The 23,143-nt window shown below is 36.6% G+C and overlaps 1 protein-coding gene across 3 annotated transcripts in view; it reads left to right on the top strand.

Annotated features, from left to right (window-relative positions):
• The window catches only part of FAM135B (family with sequence similarity 135 member B), a 191,028-nt gene extending 168,436 nt beyond the window's left edge, over nt 1-22,592 (top strand). For all 3 annotated transcript variants that reach the window (XM_025148187.3, XM_040695874.2, XM_040695875.2), the window contains exons 12-20: nt 158-312; nt 1,337-3,401; nt 4,326-4,492; nt 5,766-5,857; nt 9,078-9,175; nt 9,475-9,626; nt 10,050-10,160; nt 12,506-12,619; nt 13,867-22,592. In XM_025148187.3, coding sequence (XP_025003955.1) covers nt 158-312; nt 1,337-3,401; nt 4,326-4,492; nt 5,766-5,857; nt 9,078-9,175; nt 9,475-9,626; nt 10,050-10,160; nt 12,506-12,619; nt 13,867-14,072 — 3,160 coding nt within the window. In that variant the 3' untranslated portion in view covers nt 14,073-22,592. The remainder of the gene's footprint in view (nt 1-157; nt 313-1,336; nt 3,402-4,325; nt 4,493-5,765; nt 5,858-9,077; nt 9,176-9,474; nt 9,627-10,049; nt 10,161-12,505; nt 12,620-13,866) is intronic.
• Nucleotides 22,593-23,143: the final 551 nt, after the last annotated feature.

The following is a 23,143-nucleotide window of genomic DNA, read 5'->3' as shown; positions in this document are numbered from 1 at the left end:
TCCATTCTAAAAAGCTTATAGCCCTCAATGATATCAATTGAAAGGCACTACTATTAACTGCCTACACATCTGCCTTTGCTGCCTGGCTTGCAGGAGTGACTGAGAAACAGCACAGTAACCACTCAAACACTCAATTTCTTTTGCATTTTGCTGCCAGGATCCAAAGTCATGCACAGATTTCTACAGAAATTCGTAATTCAGAGTACTTCACCAGCATGCCCCCACTGCCAGCAGAATGCCTAGAGATCGATGGGGACTGGAACACGCTTCCTGTTATTTTTGAAGATAGGTACATGGATTTGCCTTGCAAAGGTGAGTGAAGCACCCTGAGTACAGCTTCATGAGACAGCCGAAACTGAGGAGGTTACCTTCCCTAGCCCAATGTATTTGATCTCACTATCTTGGACTGGCTCTGTCTTGGATGAGAGTGTAATCCCCTACAAAATAGAGATGAAATCATCTATTTTTTCTGGTATTGAACTTTACATTATTTACTGTAACTTCATGTTTTAACACAAAGTTTAGTTGAAAGGGCTGGAGGCAAAATCCAGAAAGAAAAAAAAATCGGATTTTTGTTGCAGTAACAAGCAGTACAACAAATTTCATACCCAGAGTGACATCTAGTGTTAAGAAAAGTCAGAACAAAAAACCTCACAATTTCTGCGAAGACCAACACTGTCCCCGAAAGGCAGCATTGCTTATTTAAAAAATAATTTCCCCTAGAGTATCTAAATCAGATTTTTCATTAAGCAAATATTTAGTTCTGCAATGATGAAGTACAACCTTGTAGTAGTCTTTGCTTCCTTTTTCTTTTTAACCAACTATTAAGATTAGCAGAGGTAATATATATTAATACCATAAGTGACCATGGTCCAGTAAATACGACTTGTTATTCAGAATTTCTACTCTTCCAGAGCTATCAAACTGCCTAATTTTTGACAGTGATAATTACTAATATTTTAGCTGTTAAACTATGTAATAAGCTGATTCACAAGCAAGATCTACACTACATATTATGTGGTACAACAGTAGGAATGTAAAGTGCCAGTTCTGGTTCATTTATCAGTGCTAGAAACTAGCAGTTTAGATAATATCAATAAAACATGTCTTTTTTTGGCCTAATTTTAACTTGTTTACTGATTATAATTCCAGTTAAATGAACTCTGGCATTTGCATTTGTAATATATTTCTAATGTAGAGATAATTTATTTAGCATAAATGTACATACTTTTCTAGGCCTTACAATCACTTTTTCAAGTCCCACATCAAAATTGGGTAGTATGTTGTGTTGAATGGAAGTTGCAGATACAAATTCTTTTTTTTTTCTTTCTTTCAGATCAGAATTTGGATACTTTCCCAGATTTTGAGGTTCCTGCCAATACTCAAATTGATGTAATAGATGAGAAGGAAAATCTTGCATCAAATGATGCCACTGTAGAAATGAAAGGAGACTTTGGTAAAGGTACTTTGCTAATACACACAGACAGGATAAACGGGAATCCTTGCTTGTATAGTGATACCGAAGGTGCTGCTTTAGCAGCAAAGGGTTTAAACCAGCACTCCAATTCTCAGGTATGTACAGTGAACAAAGAAGGCCAAAGGAAACCTGAAAACATTTGTGTTTCAAGTAAGGAAACTACTTCTGTCTCAGAGCTAAGCAATACAGAATGTGTGTCAGAGGAGTCTAAAACATGCAAGGAAGTTTTATTAAAAGACAGTAGGCATTCAGTGGGTATTACCTCTGAAGAGAAGAAATCTAGCAATAAGGGTCCCCACAGAAGTGAGCCCATGTTGATTGTCAGTGCTCAGCTTGAGTGCGGGGCATGTGGAACTGATGGCTTGGAAAGCAGGACTGAAATACATAAAACATCTGAATCTGGTCATCTTGAGAATAATTTCAGTTCTGAGCCTGCACTGAGTGAATTCACCAGGCTTGAAAGAACACCAGAACCAGATAGCAAGCCTCTGCATCCTGTTTTAAAAGCTTTGCCCTCCCACAGCTTGGAGGTGAAGTTGTTTGCAAAGGAGCAACGAACTGAGGAGTGTGAAGAATTTACCCTGATGTCAGGGGTCATAAAGAGATCCTCCTCTATTATATCAGATTCAGGCATCGAAAGCGAACCAAGTTCAGTGGCGTGGTCTGATGCTCGGAGCCGGGCTCTGGAGCTGCCCAGTGATCGAGAGATCCTGCACCACTTGGTAAGGAGACATGCCATCCACCGGAATTCCCTGGAGGGTGGGCACACAGAAAGCAATACCAGCCTGCCCAGCGGGATACAAGCATCTCTCACATCCATTAGCTCTTTACCCTTTGAGGAAGAAGAAAGAGTAGTGGAGCTTACCAAACTGACCAAATCTGTCTCAGCTCCTCAGATCAGTAGCCCAGAGGAGCCTGTGGAGGAGGTGGACATATCCAAACATACTGAAGCAACCTCAGGAGACTCAGGAGGATATTTAAAAAGCTGCAGGGAAAGAGAGAATGGAGATGGGCAATTAATGACAGATTTTTCTGTGTGTCAGCTCACCACTGAAAGTGAGCAACTAGAACCAAGAGGACCTTCCAAACCCTCTGCCGAAGACAGTAATGGCAACATAGAGCTACAAAGGGAGGAGGCAAAGGAAGATTTCTCAGAGACTTACTGTAGTTTGGAATGTACAAAACCATCTGCATGTAATCCTCTCAGAGATAATGACTCTGAAGGTCAATCACTGGAGAGCAATGATGGGTGCAGCTTAAAAACACCAAGGGCTAATAATTACTTGGACAAAAGTATAGACGAGTTTGATAAGTACATTACAGATCCAAAGGATACATCTAAACTGGACAGCTTGAAAATAGAACAGGACTTGTACATCAGTGTGAGAAAAACAGGAGAGGACAGTTTCTCACAAAGCATAAAGCTGGTACCACATATTTGTAATCCTGTTTCAGATCCTTCAGAGACTTCAACAGAATTTGGCTCAGTGCAAAGAGAATGCAATAACTTTCTTGCAGATGACAGCTTGCTGGTGTATACAGAAATGCAAGGGTTACAGGAAATTGAGCTCAATGACTCACCTGCTCCAGCAGATCCTGCTGCAGAATCCTGCCAGGACAAATATCCTCAGGAACTTGACAACCAAGAGCAGAAACTCGTAGCTAACGGCACTGGGTTTCACTCGGTTACAATGGATGGGGTAGCACTGGAAAGCAGAAAGGCTGTTGATGTAGTTAACCTCTCTGTCTCTTGCACGGCCACATGTCTTCCCTTTTCTTCTGTGCTCAAAGAGACCCCTGCGATGGTTGGCTTCTCTGCAAAGCAGGCTGCATTTCCCATCACACGCCAGCCTCTGGGCTCTTTTGGAGTTGTTTCTTCTCATTCAAATGATGTGGATGAAGACGCCAATGAAAGAATGCTGAAGTAAGAATGTCTGATTAGTTAATCAGTGTTGCTGTCATGTCATGACACCTTGAAACAGTTCAGAGCCCTAATGTGGAAGTGGGTTGTGGCAAGGTGGGGGTCAGCCTTTTCTCTCAGGAAACAGCAATAGGACAAAGGTAATGGGCTCAAGTTGTACCAGGGGAGGTTCAGGTCAGATACTGGGACAAATTTTTTCTCAGAAAGCATGGTGAGGTATTGGAACAGGTTGGCAAGGGAGACAGTAGAGTATTTAAAGAAAAAGTTGATGTAATACTTATGGACACGGTCTAGTGATCAGTATTGGTGGCAGGTGGCCAGTTTGACTAGGTGATCTTAGAGGTCTTTTCCAACCTTAATGATTCTGTGATAATGAAAACTTGTATTCAGAGACAGTTGCTACCTGAGAAATTACAGTCTAAGTAATCCAAATAAACATATGATTTATACATAATAAATAATCTAAGTAGACAGGAGACACAGAAACACAGAGATACCCAAGATCTTCAGAGAAGTTAGGTCCTTAAACCTCATGGAAATGAGTGGGATTTGGGTGTGTATATAGTCTTTAAGATTTTGCCCTCCATTATGAAGTCACAGTTACCCAGACCTGAGCACTGATCCTATATAATTGCTGTGTCATAGCTTGTTTTTCTCTTCTGCTTAATTTTACTGATTAACTAAGCTATGAAAGGGGATCACATCTGGGTTGTAGAGCTTTAGCTTCAGTTTCTGAAATTGGAGAATGGGAGAATGGACATTCAGGGTACCTGGAGAAAAGATTCTCTTTTTCCCTTCCTCTTTTGTAGCCTATTATCTTCCCCACATCCTGGTTTCTCCCATTCAGAATAGAACCTTCTCATTTCTATTTTGAGGATTGGCTGTTGAGTACTCAGTTCTACTGTGATTAATTAATGTATTCTCCAGTTTTTATCAGGCCAAAGAAAAGTTTAAAAAAGAAATGAAGATTGAAGGATTTCTGTACAGTGACTTATCTGTACTAGCTTCTGATATCCCATATTTTCCACCAGAGGAAGAGGAAGAAAATTTGGAAGACGGAATTCACCTGGTTGTCTGTGTCCATGGATTGGATGGTAAGACCAGGAGGAACAGCTGTGTGTAAGAGTCATTCTGGTTAAGCAACAGTGAAAAAGGCAGATCTACAAGAAGTGTGAAAGAACAGAGTCTAAGGAAAACATTTATCTTAGAGTTTAGTTTTTATGTTATTATAATAAAGAGTCTAGGAGAAATATTAAGTATTTAACAAATGAGTACTGCAGCATATTTTTTTGTTTGTTTGTTTTTGTTTTATTTAGGCAGAATACTGCACCAAATTACATCAGTACAGTATGAGTACATTACAGTAACTCTTCGTGTCTTTTTGGAGATATCTGGTTGTTTAGCAATATGCTACCAGGATGAAAGCATTATTTAACAAAGCATACCAATGTTGTAGGAAAGATTTTTTCTGGCTTTAGAATACTGAAGAATAGTCAATAATCACTGCAGTAGAAGGCTGGCATGGAATATTTTGAATAGATGCTTTCTAAGCAGAAAATGGATACATTAAAGTTGAAACTTTTCTTAAAGTTACTGGTTTCAGTGGGCTAGGTGAAGGTGTTAATCTTGAGACCACAGAGAAGGAGGGACCTAGCCTCAGAAAAGTGTGAAACTCTCCCTGCAAGCACTGTTTGTTATTCAATATCCCAATGGCAGTAATGTGTTTCTCATAAGAAGTACATCCTTTTCCAGCAAAATAGTTCAGAGTGCCTCAGAATTTGTCTAGTGTGAAGTTGGGGGGTGTTGGTCATCTTCCAAAATCTTATAAGACCACATTTCAGAACCAAGTCTAATTGCAAGTACAGAGAGGCAGGCTATTCTGCATGTGATTACCCATCCTTATACCCAAAGAACCCCAGAAGATCTGTGGTGCACCTGGTGTTACCACTTGGTGCAAATTGGAAGGGGCTAATATCCACCTTTTTGTGACCCCTTATTTTACCTACACTGTTCAGAAAATAGGGGACTGAGTTATCCTGATCTCAGTCTTTGCCCTGTCCTCCACACTATTTGTACAGCTCATGCAGTGGCAAAAGCAGGAGGTGAGGTCCAGCCCTTCTTGCACAGATCACAGAATCACAGAATGGCCTGGGTTGGAAGGGACCTCAAGGATCATGAATCACCAACCCCAATGTTCTTGCTCTCCCACTGCTTCAAGGCATGATCCTATGCTGTGGTGAGCTGTCATGGCAGCACTTAGCAAGAGTTTCCTGGTGCAAAGGTCTATTAGAAGATAAACATATTAAATTAAGTCTCAGTTATTTTTTTCTGTCAAATTACATCTTATAAAGTGTCATTTGTTTCTAGGTAACAGTGCAGATCTACGGCTGGTAAAGACTTTTATAGAACTGGGACTGCCAAGTGGAAAACTGGACTTCCTAATGTCTGAAAGAAATCAGGTAGTAAGAGCTAAGTTTTGTCTTCCATTAGATCTCCTACAAGCTGTTGATGTTGCTGAAACAGGGCCTTCAGCAAGGCTTTCACAAGCTGGATGAAGCAATAGTAATGGGGAATTCAATGAGTTTTAGTAGGATTGAGCTGAAACACCTGTTCTTGTGTAAGATGATAGGGAGATCAAACCCATTTGGAAATATTTAGAGCACTGAAGTCAAAAGTGATTAGGTTACTACTTAAAAGACTAGAACTTAAACAAAGAAAATTGATTTATTTAAAAAATCCGTGTTTAAAACCTTTCAACCTCTGCCTGTTGCATGCTGAGTGACACAACACCAACAGAAAGCAGTATGTTTAATGATGTTAAATTCTCTGGACAATGTAAAATATCCAGAAGGTGTTGTCAGCTTCTTTTGGTGCATCAACCATTGTTTCACATGTTACAATTTTTGTGAGATTTATATCCTTAAATGATAAAGAAATGTCTTTCAGGAAAATTCACTGCCAGTCCAAGCAGAGCAACAGAAATGAATTCAATACTCTGCTTTGCAGTGAACTCATATTTATGACACAGAGGCCTACATTTATGGATAAGATAAGAATTTCCAGTGCTGGATGAGAAACATAACTATGATTTAAGATCAGCTGAGAAACTTTAAGATCAGCTGAGAAAGGCAAAACTTTCCACCCTTTACTTGAAAGCTTTTATACTTAGAAGTGACTAGTTGGTGTTGGTCTGTGAATTAGACACCTTCAGTGAACATCTCATTCGCTCTTACAGCACCTCTACTTACCGTTATCCTGAGGTCATAATGGGAACTTTCAATTCTATAGTGTGAAAAGATGAGAAAGTTCCTATAGCACTGGAAATAGATTTATTTTATTTATTTATTTATTTATTTTAATGTGTTTTGATTCCTTAAAGTATCCATTCACTTTTTTCCCTGCTCTGGGAACCATTCTGAAAATGATCCACAAAATCAAATGTTTAGCTGAGTTTTCCTCAAGAGAGGAAAAGTCAAGCCACCTTTTTTAGGCAGCCCTTTACTTGACAAACTCAGTCAAGTGGAGATACTGAAGATACTGAAGGATAGGTGTATAACCTGGTGAAATATGACTTTTGATGTGTTTTAGTCATGATTAATGTCCAAACTGGTATTTTTCCACTTTTAAACAACCTGAAAGATTTGGGATGATGAGCCTGAGAAGAAATCATTAATTATCAATGCAGACTAAATAAACAGGCAGGACAAACAGTGGACTGTTTGTAGTTTATGTGAACATTTATTTTAATGCAGTACTGCAAAGTGAATATGCTTATGTTGTCTTTGGTAGAGCTGCAATTAGCAAGATGGGTTGTGTCACAAAAGCATTAATTACTAGATGTGTTTGCTCTGAATAGCTGCTCCAACATTTGATGATTGTTTCTGTGGCAACTCGTTAGTTATTTGATTTAGAGTCCTGTTGATTTGCCAGATGACACAGTTCTGAATAAGATCTGCCTGCAGATGAGTAGATCAAACAACATATATATATATTTTTTTTTGTATCATGATTTGCCATTACTGTTGGAAGCAACAAATTGTTTAAGTCTCTCTCTGGCACACATTCTCTTATTGATATTGTTGAATAACAAACACACAACATTCACACGACATTTCATTAAATGGCCTAATAATTTTGTGATTACATCCTTAGCATCAACATCACCCATGTATGTGTAAAGTATGTAGATTGCTCCGAAAGTAAAGCCTCCTATTTATTTTCATGGAAACTACAACAGATACAAAGAACACAATTGCACTATTTGATAGACCAAATTCTCAGGTACAGAACACTATTTTTCTTCATAGTCACCGGCATTATCTATGCATTTTCACCAGCAATGAACAGAAGTCTGCATGCTGTGCTTAGAAAAATATGCAACACCAGAGGTGACCTGCTGTCACCACTTCTGAAACATACCAGCCACCAACTCACTGTGTTCACATCCACTGTTTGTTTTCCATAAACAATCAGTAAGCATCAATAAATATCAGTGGGTGCTATTTTTTCCACATGGAGGAAATCAGTGACACACCTTTGCTTCATAGACACTTACTTCCATGTCAGGTGACATTTCGTCCAACTGCCTCTCTGCTGCCATCTGTCACACAACAACAAAGTGTAACGGAACATGGGCCGTAAGGTTCAACCTTTACTACCATACCACCAACATCTGCCTCTGACACGGTGGGCCAACATAATAAGATAGGATGTACTTTTGGAGCAGACCTTGTATAATGCTGTAAACTATTTTATTGTAGTAATCTGTTCAATTCTAAATGTCAAAAGCTTTTATTTGTTGTGCAGAATATGGCTCAGAGGCTGAGCATTAGCAATTCTCACCACTATTAAGTCAGGCCACTTCAAGTCTTAATTATGAATTGGAAATCACAGAATCACAGAATCACATAATTATAGGGGTTGGAAGGGACCTCTAGAGATCATCGAGTCCAATCCTCCTGCAAAGCAGGACCCCTACAGCAGGCTGCAAAGGTAGGCATTCAGGCGGGTTTTGAATACTTCCAGAGAAGGAGAAATCACTCAGCCTGACATTGTTAGACTTACCATTAACAAATTATAGGCCCACGTTAATATTATCATGCCTAAGTTAGTGGCACTGTCATTGGAGAAAACAGAAGCAACCACAGAAAGTGATTTAACCACCTCAAATACTGTCTTCTACAGGGTTCTATTTCCACTTCCTACAAAAGAAGTGTAGGATTAATTTTGTCCGAAATTTAATACTCACGTTATGTGTCTGAAGCTAGAAACACAATATAGGGTCAAATAAAGTCTGACTAATGATTTTGCCTTACCTCACCTGAGAGCTCAGTGAAGACAGTGAATTTCCACACAGGCTGTACCAACAGCCATGTGATCAGTAGAAACCAGTTGTTTCTGATGATGCGAGAAATACTTGTCTTGAGAAAATTTGCAATGTTAGCTGGAATATTTTTCTAATAAATTGAAAGTGAAATTTCACAATTGTTTTCAAAGAGCTTAATATTCTAGGGGATCAGGAGACTGAGAAAAAAATCTGCCCACAATGAGCATTCATATAGAAAATTTGGAATAGTTATTGCTTTTGTGCTTATGATTTATTTTGAAAATAACAATAGCCTGGGATTTATGTATACTGTAATAATTTTTGATTCACCTGCTGAAACCTTTTTTCACCAGACTGATACTTTTGCTGATTTTGATACAATGACCGACAGATTGTTGGATGAAATTATTCAGCATATTCAGTTGTATAACCTCTCCATATCCCGGATAAGGTAAGCATTATGACAGTTAATTGTCTGTAGCTATCTTTTGGCCATGAGCATCATTCAATGAAATTAGCTTTTCCAAACGTGCCCTATGTCAAAATTGAGGTCAGTGAGCTGAATTTTTACATTGTAATAGGTGGTAGAGAGTAGTAGTAAGGCTGAACAGAATATAAAATGACAGCTTAATGATGCTACTAAAAGCCCTGATACAGACCAATTTAGAGCAATTTATGTTGCTCTTATATTTAATTTAAATATCATATGCATGTTTTTTTGTATTTATATTATTCTGTCTTTCCCAACAGTTTTATTGGACATTCCCTTGGTAATGTCATCATCCGATCTGTACTAACTCGCCCCAGGTTTCGCTATTACCTCAACAAGTTGCATACCTTCCTGTCCCTTTCTGGGCCTCACCTTGGAACCCTTTACAACAACAGTACTTTGGTTAGTACAGGTAAGAGTTAATAGGAGAGCACCTACTGCATGGTCTAAGGCTGCTCCCTGGAAAATTCATAGGTATAGAGCAACGAAAGAAGAACTCTTCCTCTGTGTTCTTCCACTTCTCTTTATACTACCTCAATATAAATTGAGGCATCACCAAAGCTGAAGAAAATGCCGTAGTGTGGGAATTGAATGTCCCGATGTTTAGCCTTCCTGGATGTTTATGTTACCATAACACTGGACAATCCTAGTGAAACAGCTAGACTTTTCTCCTTGGTTATTAGCAATACAAGAGAAAACAAAGACATAAAATAAGGGAGTTAAAGTGCTAACCTTACTGTATTCACTTTGAGTTTATTATTCAAGGCACATATCTTTAATCCCTTTGGTTGATAAATAGCAAAAAGGTAAAAATATACACACATTTTCATTGCAGGTCTATGGCTCATGCAGAAATTGAAAAAATCAGGGTCACTTTTGCAATTGACCTTCAGGGACAATGCAGATCTACGCAAGTGTTTCCTTTATCAGCTCAGCCAAAAAACAGGTGAGTGGGGCTTAATGTAATTGTGCAGATGTTGGGAGTTATTCCAAAGGATTCTGCTAGATTTCCATGTCCTCCAAGGAGTAAAAAATATACATGCTATTACTGATCTTTCTTTAAATGTTCTGGCTTTCAAGAAGGGCTTCTCTTTCTTACATTAATATCTGTTTTATCTGTGGTTTTTTTCTGCATCAGTTATAAATGAATATAGTTGCCAAACAGTCAGTGCACAATTAAAGCCTCCATTATGAAGCAAACCTGTACCTAATTTCATATTCTTCAAGCAAGAAATAACAGGCCACCATCACTTAATTTATTTTAATAGATGCAAATCATTTTTTCTTCTTTTTTATTTATTTTTACTTAATATCTCTTATCTCTAGGAAATATATGCTGTGAGATGAAGAGCAAATTTTATTCATGTCTACTGTGACACCTCTGTACTGCAGAGTGAGATACATGGCCTCACAGTGCACAAATGCTGTCTGCCCAGACATCATATTACCCCTTCTTTGGTCTACCATGAATAAATGAAATAAATTATGCTCTCCCTAAGAAAAAAAAGTTAGCATAATCCTTCTGTTCAGGCAAATGTATTCTTTTAAGTGTTATTTTTAATGTTGCATATGAGCAAACTTGAGCTAAGTATGCATTTACTGGTTTTGTTTCTACAATTTTTGTTTCTACTGCTACTTAATCATTTGTTTTTAGCACTATTCCATTTTTAAAAGAAAAAAAGCTGTTTCACAAATTAAAACCACAACTTCTACTTTCTTAACAGAATTTAGACATTGAGTTACCAAGACACTTACTGGCATTCTAAGTTTTACTTAAAAACAAAACAAAACAACTCACCTATCTTCCTCCCAGTTCCCAATCAGAAACCCAAAGCTGCAAAAAATAGAATCAGTATTCATGTTCTCGGAACCTTCTTTCTACATGGAGAGTCACTAACTGATACTTAATGTTTTTTTCTTGCACTCCGTATGTTGCTGTTAGAAAATGAAAACCATGTAAGATGTGTACAGTTTCTTAATGTTTTTTTTGTTTGTTTTGGGTTTTTTTTTTTTTTTCTGACAGACATAGAGTGGTTTAATAATTTTCTGAACATGGTACATGATCTAATTAATGTTCCTTATGCTTGTCTCAAAATGGAAAACATTATTCCCTATTGATCCACTTCACATAAGATTTTAGTTATGGTAAAACTCACTGGCGCTTCACCTACATCTTCCTCCAAAGCAAAAGCCAAAAACAAAATTAGTTTGATTACACAGGAAGAAAATGATGGTCTCAGTCATATTTAGTAAAGGTAGTTGGCAGAGCTCTTTTTTGGTGGTGATGGTCAACTTTTCTGTGAAATCTAGAAAGCCGAGGAATTGGTTTTGGATCTAATTTCTATAAGGGGAATGGAAGGATGAAGGTCAAACACACAGCCCTCCTCTGTTCAGAATAATCTCTGGCCTACTAAACTCCATTGTCTGTGTTCACTCTCCTACTTTTCCCTTGAATGAGGGTGATGGAGGGCTCAAGAAATCACATCAGAGTAAACAGCAGGAACATTTTTCTGTAGCCAGTGGTGGCCCCATTGCCTCCAGAGAAGAGGGAGAATTCATGGTTTTGAGTCCATGTACCATCACAATGTATTTATCCCTGCAGGATGTGGGGACTGGATCGCAAGGCTCTTTCCATACTGATATAATAGTGTGATGTCATAGCAATGAAATTGATTTATTTCCTCCCTCTCTGTTTCAATTCTTTTTTCTATTTTACTAGTTGTTTGGGTTTTTTGTGTGTTATTTTTTGAATGTGATCCCCAATTATGTGAATTGTAAGTATGCGTGTGTTTCCAGTATTTACAGGCATAAATATTTGCAAGGTGAAGATTCTAATCAATCACTATTTGAAACCAAGACAGTTCTTGCTTTGTTTGTTGTTGTTGTTGTTATTGTTGATATATAATTAACCTATATGTGCACTGGTAAGTAATAAATAGTTCACAAAAGTAGGATAAATAGTTTTAAAGCTATTCTTAGAATCTTAGTTTGTGCTATATGGTTTAGTTATTCTTTAACTATTTTTCTCTATGGATTTTAAAGTGTTATTTAACATGATGTTTTTACTGCCCATCATTGTGCTAGACCAGAAAAGTTGTGAATGCCCCATCCCTGGAGGCATTCAAGGCCAGACTGGATGGTGGCCTAGGCAGCCTTATCTAGTGTCTGATTTAGTGGTTGGCAACCTTGCCCACAGCAAGGGGGTTGGAATGGCTGCTATATATATATATGATTCTATAATGGATTCCATGATTCTATTATAAATGTATTTAATGCATTTGTTTATTACAGGTCTTCAGTACTTTAAAAATGTTGTATTAGTCGCCTCACCCCAAGACAGATATGTACCCTTTCATTCAGCAAGAATAGAAATGTGCAAAAATGCACTCAAAGACAGGCATACAGGTATGTTTAAGATCTTTTCTGTATTTGCAAAGCTGTTGAGAAGTAGTGTTTTTGTGTAACTGAATTTGTTGTATCACAAGAATCCTTCATCAGTGTGATCAAAACTCAGATGCACGTTTGATACAGAGGAAAGTGTTGTATTCCCACAGAAAATGACTAAAATAAAGAAAAAGCTTTTAAAGATGTTATTTGTTTGATGAATATAAGTTTCAATTAGATTGTGATCAAAGATTTCTTATTGATTCTTCCCCTTGCCCCCCTAATTTTTTTTTTAAATGATGAAAATAGAACTAGTTCTTAATGCTCGTCCTTAGTTACTGAATTATTAGTATTGTCTCATACAATAAAATCTCTCTAAGCACATCCAAAGTTAATGAGTTTTCTCTTTGTTTTCAGTATTATTTGGATGATTGCCATGTAATTTGAGAGATCTAAAATCATATTGGTTTGTCATAAAATCATGCAAAGCACATCAGGACTCAATCCATCAGATGCCTAGTTCTCCTGTGAGCACAGTCTGTGCACTATGCCTAGTATTGCCTTTGTTACTTACAGTTTCCCTCACTTACAGAATATTCCATGGTTTCAGTCTGATACTAGTTCCAGAAATAATGTTCAATATAACTTTATACATGTTTCACATGTATGATTACCTAAAAATGGAAGTACTCCTTGGAAGTAGAGACACCCAAACCCAAAAGTCAATATGGTTGCCTTCACACAGTTCGTTCTTTTTTACCCCAGATAAGTCCCAGGGACATCTTTGATCTAGTATATGCCAGATCTACATTCAGTGTATATTCATGAGTACAAGTTTCTTGAGCTGTTGTTGCCCTATAAACTCCTGAGCTGCCCGTTTAAAGACATGATCTTCCTTCATCAGATTCCCCAGAGAAACCCAAATGTCTTGCCAGACCCTTTTGCATTCAGCTTCACAGACAGCATGAGTCTAGCCCTCTTCCCCAGAGGAAACATGATTATTTCCTTCGGTCCCAGGAGAAATAGGACTAAGTGCTGAGGTGTGTCCCACTCTTTGTGCTAGGGTCTTCACTAGACTTCCCTAGGTAGAGAATGAAGAATTACACTTGTAACATGCTGTTACTTGGCAAATCTTTGTACTAAAGTGTTTTTTATTGCATTTTGTCTTTGTTTCCATTTTCCATTGAGACTGTCCTTATATGACATGGAAGGAATGAGGAGATCTGACATCTTTGGCATGTAGGTGTAACATCTAAAATCTTTTGCAGGTCCTGTTTATGCAGAAATGATTAACAATCTACTTCAGCCTCTAATTGGGGCAAAAGACTGCACTTTGATCAGACACAACGTGTTCCATGCTCTACCAAACACCGCCAACACATTGATAGGCCGAGCTGCCCACATTGCTGTGCTGGACTCCGAACTTTTCCTGGAGAAATTTTTCCTTGTGGCAGGACTCAACTACTTCAAATAGTGCCTGAAGTGTGGGGTAACAGAAGCAAACCATTTCACTGAATGGAGGAGAATCCCTTAGCCAAAAGCTTCTAGTATTAGGAATGAGATCAGGTGGGACTTTCAGACTCTATCCATTTCCATTTCTGTTTCCAGAAAATAAAGTGCTATGGCTTTAAGGCATTCAGGCTTCCAAATATTGGTGCTTTTGGAAGAAACAAATATTCCTTTTCAGTTTTTATGTCGTTTGTCCACATAAAGACATGAGTGAATTCCAAAGGAGAGAATCAGAATATAGATTGTTAATTATGTAAATGAGGTGTAACCAACATGTTTGCAATTTCTCTCAAATACTAACCCAGGAACTTAGCTGTTCTTGATTTAATGCTTATCTATGTATTAACAAACACATCTGTAGCACTTTGGGATGATTAACACAAGAGGAAAGAAACGTATATGAACTCAGGTTAAAACCTCCTTTACGATGAACTGAAAAGTCAGCATTCATGAAAGTTTCAGTGTTTCCATTTGTCAAAAGAAAATGATTTCATTATGTGTAATAGTTTGTAACATGTACATATTCATATCATGGAAAGGGGAGAAATATTTAATAGAAAGAAAAAAACCTTCATATTTGTCTTTTTTAATAAAACCCTTAAATTAGTTAAACTTTTGTTCAAATTAGAAGCTGCCAAAATTATAAGAGACTATTGGGTTACTCATGAAACAATAGTGGCATCCGTTAAGACTTCTCCTGTTTATAAAATACCAGTATTGTGCTCATTGTTATAACCTTAGAGTTATTTTTTTTTACTTTTACATTTGTATCCAAATACATTTATCCCAAAATAATTGTTTCTATATATCATTCTGACCCTGAAATTTAAAATTTGACCAGTAGTGCCTGGGTAAAAATGATCCAAGGGAAATGGACTGGTGACCAAGAGCAGTAAGGATTATGGAAAGCTCTAAAACATAAGGCTTCCTCTGCAGTGCTCGAAGAAGGTTTTACTAATGCCCATCTGCAGTGCCATGTGCAGTCTTAATTATTTTATAGTTACAGCTTGTTAAAACATTTAAAAGCTTATTAATACAATGCTATCAGAGTTCTTTTTAAGAGTAAGGAAAATAACTCATTTTTCACTTCACTATTTTGCTTTTTGTTTTTTAATTAAAAGTTACCAGCATTTTAAATGACAAATTTCAATAAATTTCTATAAGTTTTCATACCATTTTGATAAATTTTCAATGTCACAGCAGTTTTTTTCAAAAAAAAAAAAAAAAAAAGGAAAGTGAATAATTCTTCACAAATATTTTTGTTTGGAAGGAAGACTTTTTTTTTACTGAAAGTATAATTTGTTTAGAAACTTAACTGACCAATGTTGTATAATGAAGGAAATGAACATAAAAAGTGACAAAGTTGGTTCCAGATGTCAAGTCTGTCAACAGAGATCTAAGATAAAGTAGTGCAGATTTCTGAAAGAGGAGAACTGAAAAATGAAAAGAAAAAAACTCATAGGGAAACCCCAGGGAAATATTTGTACACACATGGGATAAAACTTGCTGTGTTCTAATGGAGAAAAGTGGAAAAATTACATAGAATTAGTTCAAGAAAAGACTTGCTAGCAAACTGAAATGAAGATGATCTAGTAGTGTAGACATGTTTTGAAAGGAAAAGTAGGAATATACAAAAAGCTGAGACTAAGATCGTGTGAAAACAGGAAGGTATATTTCACTTAAAAATCATCTTCTGCCCTTATGTGGTGCATTTCAATAGTGACAAGTTTCGTAAACATTAAATATTGCTGTAATACTTGAATAGGTGGATACTATTGTGGGTTGGTTTTTTTTTCTGTTTTTTTTTTTTTTTTTTTTTTCCTTTTAAAAATTAACATTTTAAAGCTAGAAGCTGAGTTTACTCAGTTAAAAATAAATTCTGTGTCAGGAATCGAGAACTTCTGGTACTCACATCTTGTTTTTGGAAATCTTTATGGCTTTTCAGCCTCAAAATTGTAGTGCCAATTAAACTTATGTGTCAGCATCCTTCTTCCTTGGTAAACTATTTACACAACGTTAAACATATTGAGACTTTTAGGTTGAGCTTTTATACAATGCAGTGGTTTTGACCTGAAGACACTGACTTCTAAGTAGTATGTGAAGCACAAGGAAGAAAAGCAATCCCCAAATATCATCAGTCTTCAGTGATTTCTGTAGTGATCTGTTCCTCTTTTAGAAAATTTTCATGAGTCTGCACATGGAAAATTTTTGAAGTCACCGAGAGGCCAGTTTACACATATGTACATACTTAATGCGTGAGTGTGCGTATGCAGTGTATACAAAGAAGTACAACAAAATAATTGTGCTTATTTCAAGGTCCCACTATGCCATTTTTAAAATCCTGAGTATGCTGAATATGACAGCATACCAGTGTTGTGCTTCTTAAACTTAGATTGATGATTTCTTGCCTTGCGCATTAGAAAGCATTCCTAACCTTTTGTTCACGTGATTTTGAGGTCTCTTTTGTATTACTGCAGAAATTGGTGGCCCTTTCAATACTCTACACTGCTATCAATACTGTGATTGATGGATGAACATACCTAAAGGTTTCTGTGTTCCTATACATACAATGTTCTTCCACAGCCTGGAGTCTGATTTCAGTGGAGTTTGATTAGGTCCATGCAACTTGCTCCTTAGAGGATATGATAGAATGCTTCTACAGAGCCTCCAAAAAAATTTAGGAGACATCATTCCAGTGAAATGATGTAACACAGATTTTATCTTTCTTATGCTGCCAGAACATTATGGGAAATATTAGCAATAACTGTCTAGCTTATCTTTCATTTTGAGGTTCTCAAAATAGTCTCCCTCTTTTTTTTTCTTCTTTTCTTCTTTTTAATAGGATATTGCCTTGATAATAACACAGGATATTTTAAGTCTGCTCTAACAGTATAAAACATCTAACTGGTTGGAATTTGTCACAATATAGCAATCAGCACTGACTCATTTTTGGAAGGTTTTTGTATGTTGATTTATATAGAGAAATATATATTAAGAATTAACTTTGTAGCAAATATCAGCTGTACAGTGAGCATCTTTTGTGTTAACCTTTGGAATCTGAATGTATTGTCCTTCCATATAAAGCTTCTTTATATAAATTTGATTCCATTAGCAGTATTGATAAGGGTTTCCCTTCAAACTGCAAACATTTGCTTTGATATATCTGTGGAGGCTGTGCTTATTTCTTAAGCAAAACTCTTACATTCACTATGGAGAAGGCAGTTTTTCAAGAAGTTGGACAGAATGGGGGACATGACTGTACTGGAAATGAAACTCATCTCTGTGGGATTCTTCTCTGGAGAAGGAGAACAAAACAAAACAAAACAAAAAAAACCACCACCACCACCACCAACAGAAACATAATGTTTCTTCCAGGCTCCAGTGAGTAAAATAAGTTTGTATAATGATGTTTGACAGATAGCTCAGATGAATAAATTCTCTCAAGAAAAGATGATAGATCACAAGAAAGAAAAGGGCAACAAAAAGGAAGGATCCCAGGACCTTAAACGGCAATTTTAAAAGCTAAAGGAAAGGAAGTAAGATGGGGAAGTGCACTTAATGTAAGACTTTTGTTTGGGTGCCTAGAATGTATGTGAGAGCTGGACTAGATCACACTTGTAATTATTAGCTATTCTGTTGTATTCTTTGAGGTGCAAATTTTCACTGGTACAGCTGGATAACAAGAAAACACTAGAGACAAATCATGATCATTTAAAATTTGGCTAGAAATGAGTCTTTCCTCAGCCTCCAATGGTGCCCATTTCTCTTTAACAAAATTGTTCACTTGTTTTCAAAATCAGGTCTTTGCACTGACAGTACCGGAAGCTGAAATTGATTGGCTTTAAAAGATTGTATCCTGAAGGTCTGAAACCTTAGCACAGAGCTTTGGAAATCACTAGTAGGAATACTGAGCTTTTACTTCAAAGTACTTCATAAATATTCACTGACCAATCCTCTTTACTGTTACCTTGCTTAAGATAGGCCAAGCTTGAAAGAGAAAGCTATTACATGGTTATGTGAAAACTAGGAATTCAGGCCAAAGCTTTCATTAGGACTTGTAGGTTCCTCTAGTGCTTTCTGCGTGTTAAGAGAAGAAGATCTCTTCCTTTCTGCTGTTGCATTTGATGTAGGTAATTGGTAATACAGGAGGAAAGTGGGGACTTGTAACAATAGAGTTAGACCCTTTTAAAGGTTTATGTAAGTATCCCATTATATAATGATTAGTCATGGTGCACTTCTGTAGTAGTCATAGCATGCCAGTATGTATCAACCTAGCTGAATGACTGTTTTCTTTATGGACTTAAATTTCCATCTGAAAATTTTCATCAGGACAGACCATCATATTTAACTCCAGCTGGTCATTTGGATGCTAAATGTCATGACCATAGGGAAAACACTATTAAGAGTGTTTTAATTCAGTACATATGCACAACAATTTTGATTTTGAATGTTATTAAGTAATTGCCAGTTCCTAGGTCAATCTTTAATATTAATTACCCCTTCCTTTTGAAACAAATGTTGTGACCACAGCAAGACCTTATGGTTCTCCTAATTTGCTATCCCCTGAGTAACCTAAATTGCCTTAAACAATTCTGCTTTGCCCACTCTTTCCAAAGTTTGCACAGTTGCTTTTCCATTAACTGATTTCATCTCCTGCTTTTCTTTTTGGCTAAAGCTTCCACGAATACCTTTTCTCTTCATCCCTCAATCCTTACCTTCATACAAAGCTACAAAATTATCTCATTACCTGAACACCTTTGGTAGTCTCAAGAATAACCCTGTTGACTGTACCAACAAGTGTATCATATCATCACCTTTTGTAGGCCTCGCTTTCAGCATCTAATACATCTAATACACTCCTGCATTCCCACTACGATGGGAATTGTTTTTTACATATTTTCTTTAATGTGATCTTAGTTACAGTTAATTTTAGGTAGTCTGTGATGCATAGAAGCCTAACGTGAGTCGTCTCCACCCTGGCATTAGAAACAGCTATGTTTTCTCACCTTGTGACCATCAGACCTATGGCATGCTGCTTCCCAACAGGCTGTGTGTGTGATCTGAAAGAGCTGCTGTTTCATCTCTGTTTTTGTAAGACTATATAATACATGCATGCTTCCCTAAGAGAAGTCCATGCACTGGATAGAAATGGTTATGAAAACAACTTTATCACTGTAGAGCCATTTTATATGCAGATGAGCTAGGCCTTCTCTGTATAGGATAAAGGCATAAAGAATGAATATGTATAAATTCTGCTTATGCAGAAGTTTAGGCTGAATTAACTTCTATTACAACCTTGAAACTTGATTTATCTGCTTTTGTAAATTCAACTCCCTACTTCCACAAAAAGCACTGGAAGATCCTATTAACTGTGCAGGAAACTAATCACATCTGTGCAAAACTGATTCTCACATGTACATGTGCATGCCAGAAATCCATTAGGTATATGCATGAAGTTACACATCTTCAAGCAACTTCTTCATTGGAAAAATAACAAACTGTGGCAAAGTAAATAAGACTGCTCTTATTCAGTCTGGCACGTGGTTCAGACTTGGAGAGCTATCAACTGCAAACAAATGGCTCATCCAAAGGAACAACAACAAAAAAACCTCCGTGAAGACTAGCTGATAATCCAGTCTAAATTTTTTTTTTTTTTTTTTTTTTTTTTTTTTTTTTTTTGGTCAGTGTTGCTAGTTCAAATACTGTGAGGGCCTCATTTATTCTACATTTCACATACAAAGATTAAGTCCAGTAAATAGAAGAGTCAGGAGCCCCACTATTTCAGTTTTCATGATGGTTTCTAGAAATTAATTTAAGAACCTTTTAATTCCTTCGTGAATGCTAAAGTACAAGTAAAAATCTACTTTTCCCAATTCTGGAAAATTCTCATGTACATATGTGGATGTCTACCTGCATTACTCCTCATGGTGGAAAGATACTAAGGTATTTCTCATACAGTATTAGAGATGCAGCTGTATGCGCTGCAGATCTTTTTGGTCTAAGATGTCACTACTTTCAGTAAAAATAATAACACACAGTTTAGTTCTTGTATTCCCTACATATCATTTGAGTGATATGCCTAACATACTTATGTATATAGAAAGTGTGTTTTCCATTATGTATGTTATATTCTTACATGTAATTAATGTATATTCCCGTACGTAGTGTATGTATATCAAACTGTACTTTGAAGCTGGTTGTGACTACAGAGTCTTATAGGTTTCTGTTCCTTTTGGGGGAACATTTTTGTTATCTTCCCGTGCTCCTGTGAAGGAGAATTTTGCTGGTTTCCTCACCTCACTGGAGGAGAGATTGGTTTGCACAGAGGCTGCCTCTTGACAAACCCTTCATTGACTAATTTTATCTAAGCAGCTTTTAATTTGCTGTATGGTACTTACCGATTCTGTGGCTTTCATGGTCAGTGTAACGTGTCAAACCCAGCTGCACTGTCTCCTGAGACAGGAAGGTTGCCACCATTTTTAATTTTTTCTTGACATCCACCCTTTTCTAATAAGCATTCATTTTTAAACTGATAGGTCAGTGATAAGTAAGCTCTGTTTACTTGTGTGTATTTCACTATACATCCAGTTTGGGAAATTCCTTCTTCTTCTGTAAAATGTCCTTATGAAGTATGTGGGAGATCAGTCTAGACAAATCATGGCACTCCATTTTGAATGTGTGTCTGAAAGTAAAATCACATAGTCCATAGTTTACTCTAGGTTTATTTTCACTGTTTGTTTTACCAAGAAGGAAGCAATACTGGTGCTTTGTCCCATGCATTTTAGGATTATCCTTCTGAGTGAGAATCTGAATCAGTATAGTCCTAAGCACAAGTTTCATAAATACATTGAAATTCATATATATGTCTTGTTATTTGTACTTTAATAGTCAGCTTTCTTAAATTATGAACAGCTTAATGGTTCAGTTTAATGCAGGATTGGTGTTCACTGACTTTAATAATGAATCCTTTTACAACTGAAGAATCTTTCTAACCATCTAGGACTAAAGCCTCTATCATCTATTTAAATCCATCAATGCATACTCAAAATCTGAGATTTTCCATCTTTTAAATTTCCCACTTATGTTCAGACAGTCACAGCATCTAGAATATCAGAAAAAATGCTCTTTTCTCTATAATTGTAATTACCTTTAACAAACAGTACAAACTTTAGTTTGGAGGGCTTGCTTTCTAGGGGACTTCTGGTCTTGCTTAGAGAAAACTTGTGACAAGAAGTCTGTTTAATTTAGGCAATTCACAGGAACAGATGAATCCCAACCTGTGTCCTATCCCTCTATCCCATGCAGCAAATTTCACACTATAAAATCAGTATAAAATCAGAAAATTATGGTTCATATTCCAAGCTAAACACATCTGTGAGTCTTGCTTGTTGTCATATCTTTCCTTCTATGCGATGTGCATAGACAATTACTATTTTTGACACTGGAATCATTGTTTTGTATTGAGAATCTTGGAAAACCTGATGAAACTCCCTTTTAAAAAGTATCAAGATTATAACTCTCAAAATCCAGCTGTAACTTTTTGATATTTAAAGTTAGCGAGGTCACCAGAAGTAACTTCTCAGCTGCACAGTATCTATTCAAGGGGATTCATTCTCAACTCCATGGTAACACCTTAGACGTGACCTTTATTGTTCCTCAGCTGACAAATGGAATAGAATTTGGTTGAAAGGAGCACACTTCTATGAAGATACCGTGGGTTTTTTGTTCTTGTTTTTTTCTTTTTTTCCAAGGTAAACAACTAACAAATACTATGGGGCTGAGTTTCAAGTGATTAATTGCAATTTTAATCAGTTCAATTAAAATAATAGTAATAATTAAAAAAAAAAAATCAGGAGAATGACCCCAAGACTTAATAACAATTTGTACCCATCACAGTGGTTGTAAAATACTAGCACTGGTTAACATGCCCATATTTGTACACACAGGCTGCAAAGCAATGCATCTGAGATACTTTGTTCTCCAAGTACTGTACTCCAAGGATGATTGTTCAGGGTGAGAAATATGCATCATATAACTGGTCGATGTACCATCTTCTGCAAATTTGGGTTTAAAGCCAGTAATTTTATATAGAGGTTGAACTTTGCAGATGACTAATCTCTGGTATTTTTAAGTCTAACTATTTCTGTGGTTTGAATATGAGAACAACTGATTCTGTCATGTGGCACAATTTTTAAATTATATATTATTACATTTGATTGAGGCAGTTATGTTTCTTTGAAATTATATTTCAAATCAGACAGAAGAGGCAATAATTAGAGTCTGCGAGCTTGGAAATTTTGCACTGTGTATTTATTTATAAGAATATTCAAAGATTTACAACACATGTTCTGTTCTGATTCTCTCTAATTTACTTTCTTTTCCCTAATGAGCATTTGTCAATTGCCATATACTTCAATTTTCTTTAACTAGGTCTGTCAAGATATGAGAGACATACATTAAAAAAAAAAAAAAAAAAAAAAAAAAACTATCTCACAAAATGGGAATGAGTGAAGTTGAATCAGTTCCATGACATTTTGGGGAAAAATGCAGGCATGAATCAGTTTTCTTGAAATGTACGTTCTGACTCAGCATTCACAAGGTCTTGACTAAAGGTCTGCTCCTGAGAAATGCTGCTCAAATGCACTTTTCTGTAATGGGCCAGATCTTCAAGTGGGTTAATGTGGTAAAGCAGTTTATACCATACAAGGATCTTGCTGAAAGGCAGCCAGTAGCATTCACGGCATCTCATAGATGGACCATCAGAAAATAAAAAATGTCCTGAGTTCTTTCTAAGGCCAATTTTCCAGTTGGTCAATTGTGTTTTAGAAGTAATGTCTTTTTAGACAAATGCAGACCTCTTCAAGGGATCAAGTCAATGGATTAATGTGGACAGATCCTTATAGGTTAAGGGAAAGGGCTTTTAATTTTTAACTCTACTCCTTAGAATCATGACCATACAAAAAAAAAAAAAAAAAAAAAAAAGTGAAGAAATATCTGACACGGTCCCTTGTGTAAACAAGATCATGAATGTAAAGC

The sequence above is a fragment of the Gallus gallus genome, chromosome 2 (genome assembly GCF_016699485.2).
Source record: "Gallus gallus isolate bGalGal1 chromosome 2, bGalGal1.mat.broiler.GRCg7b, whole genome shotgun sequence".
Lineage (NCBI taxonomy): Eukaryota > Metazoa > Chordata > Aves > Galliformes > Phasianidae > Gallus > Gallus gallus.
This window is presented reverse-complemented; position numbering and strand designations above follow the sequence as displayed.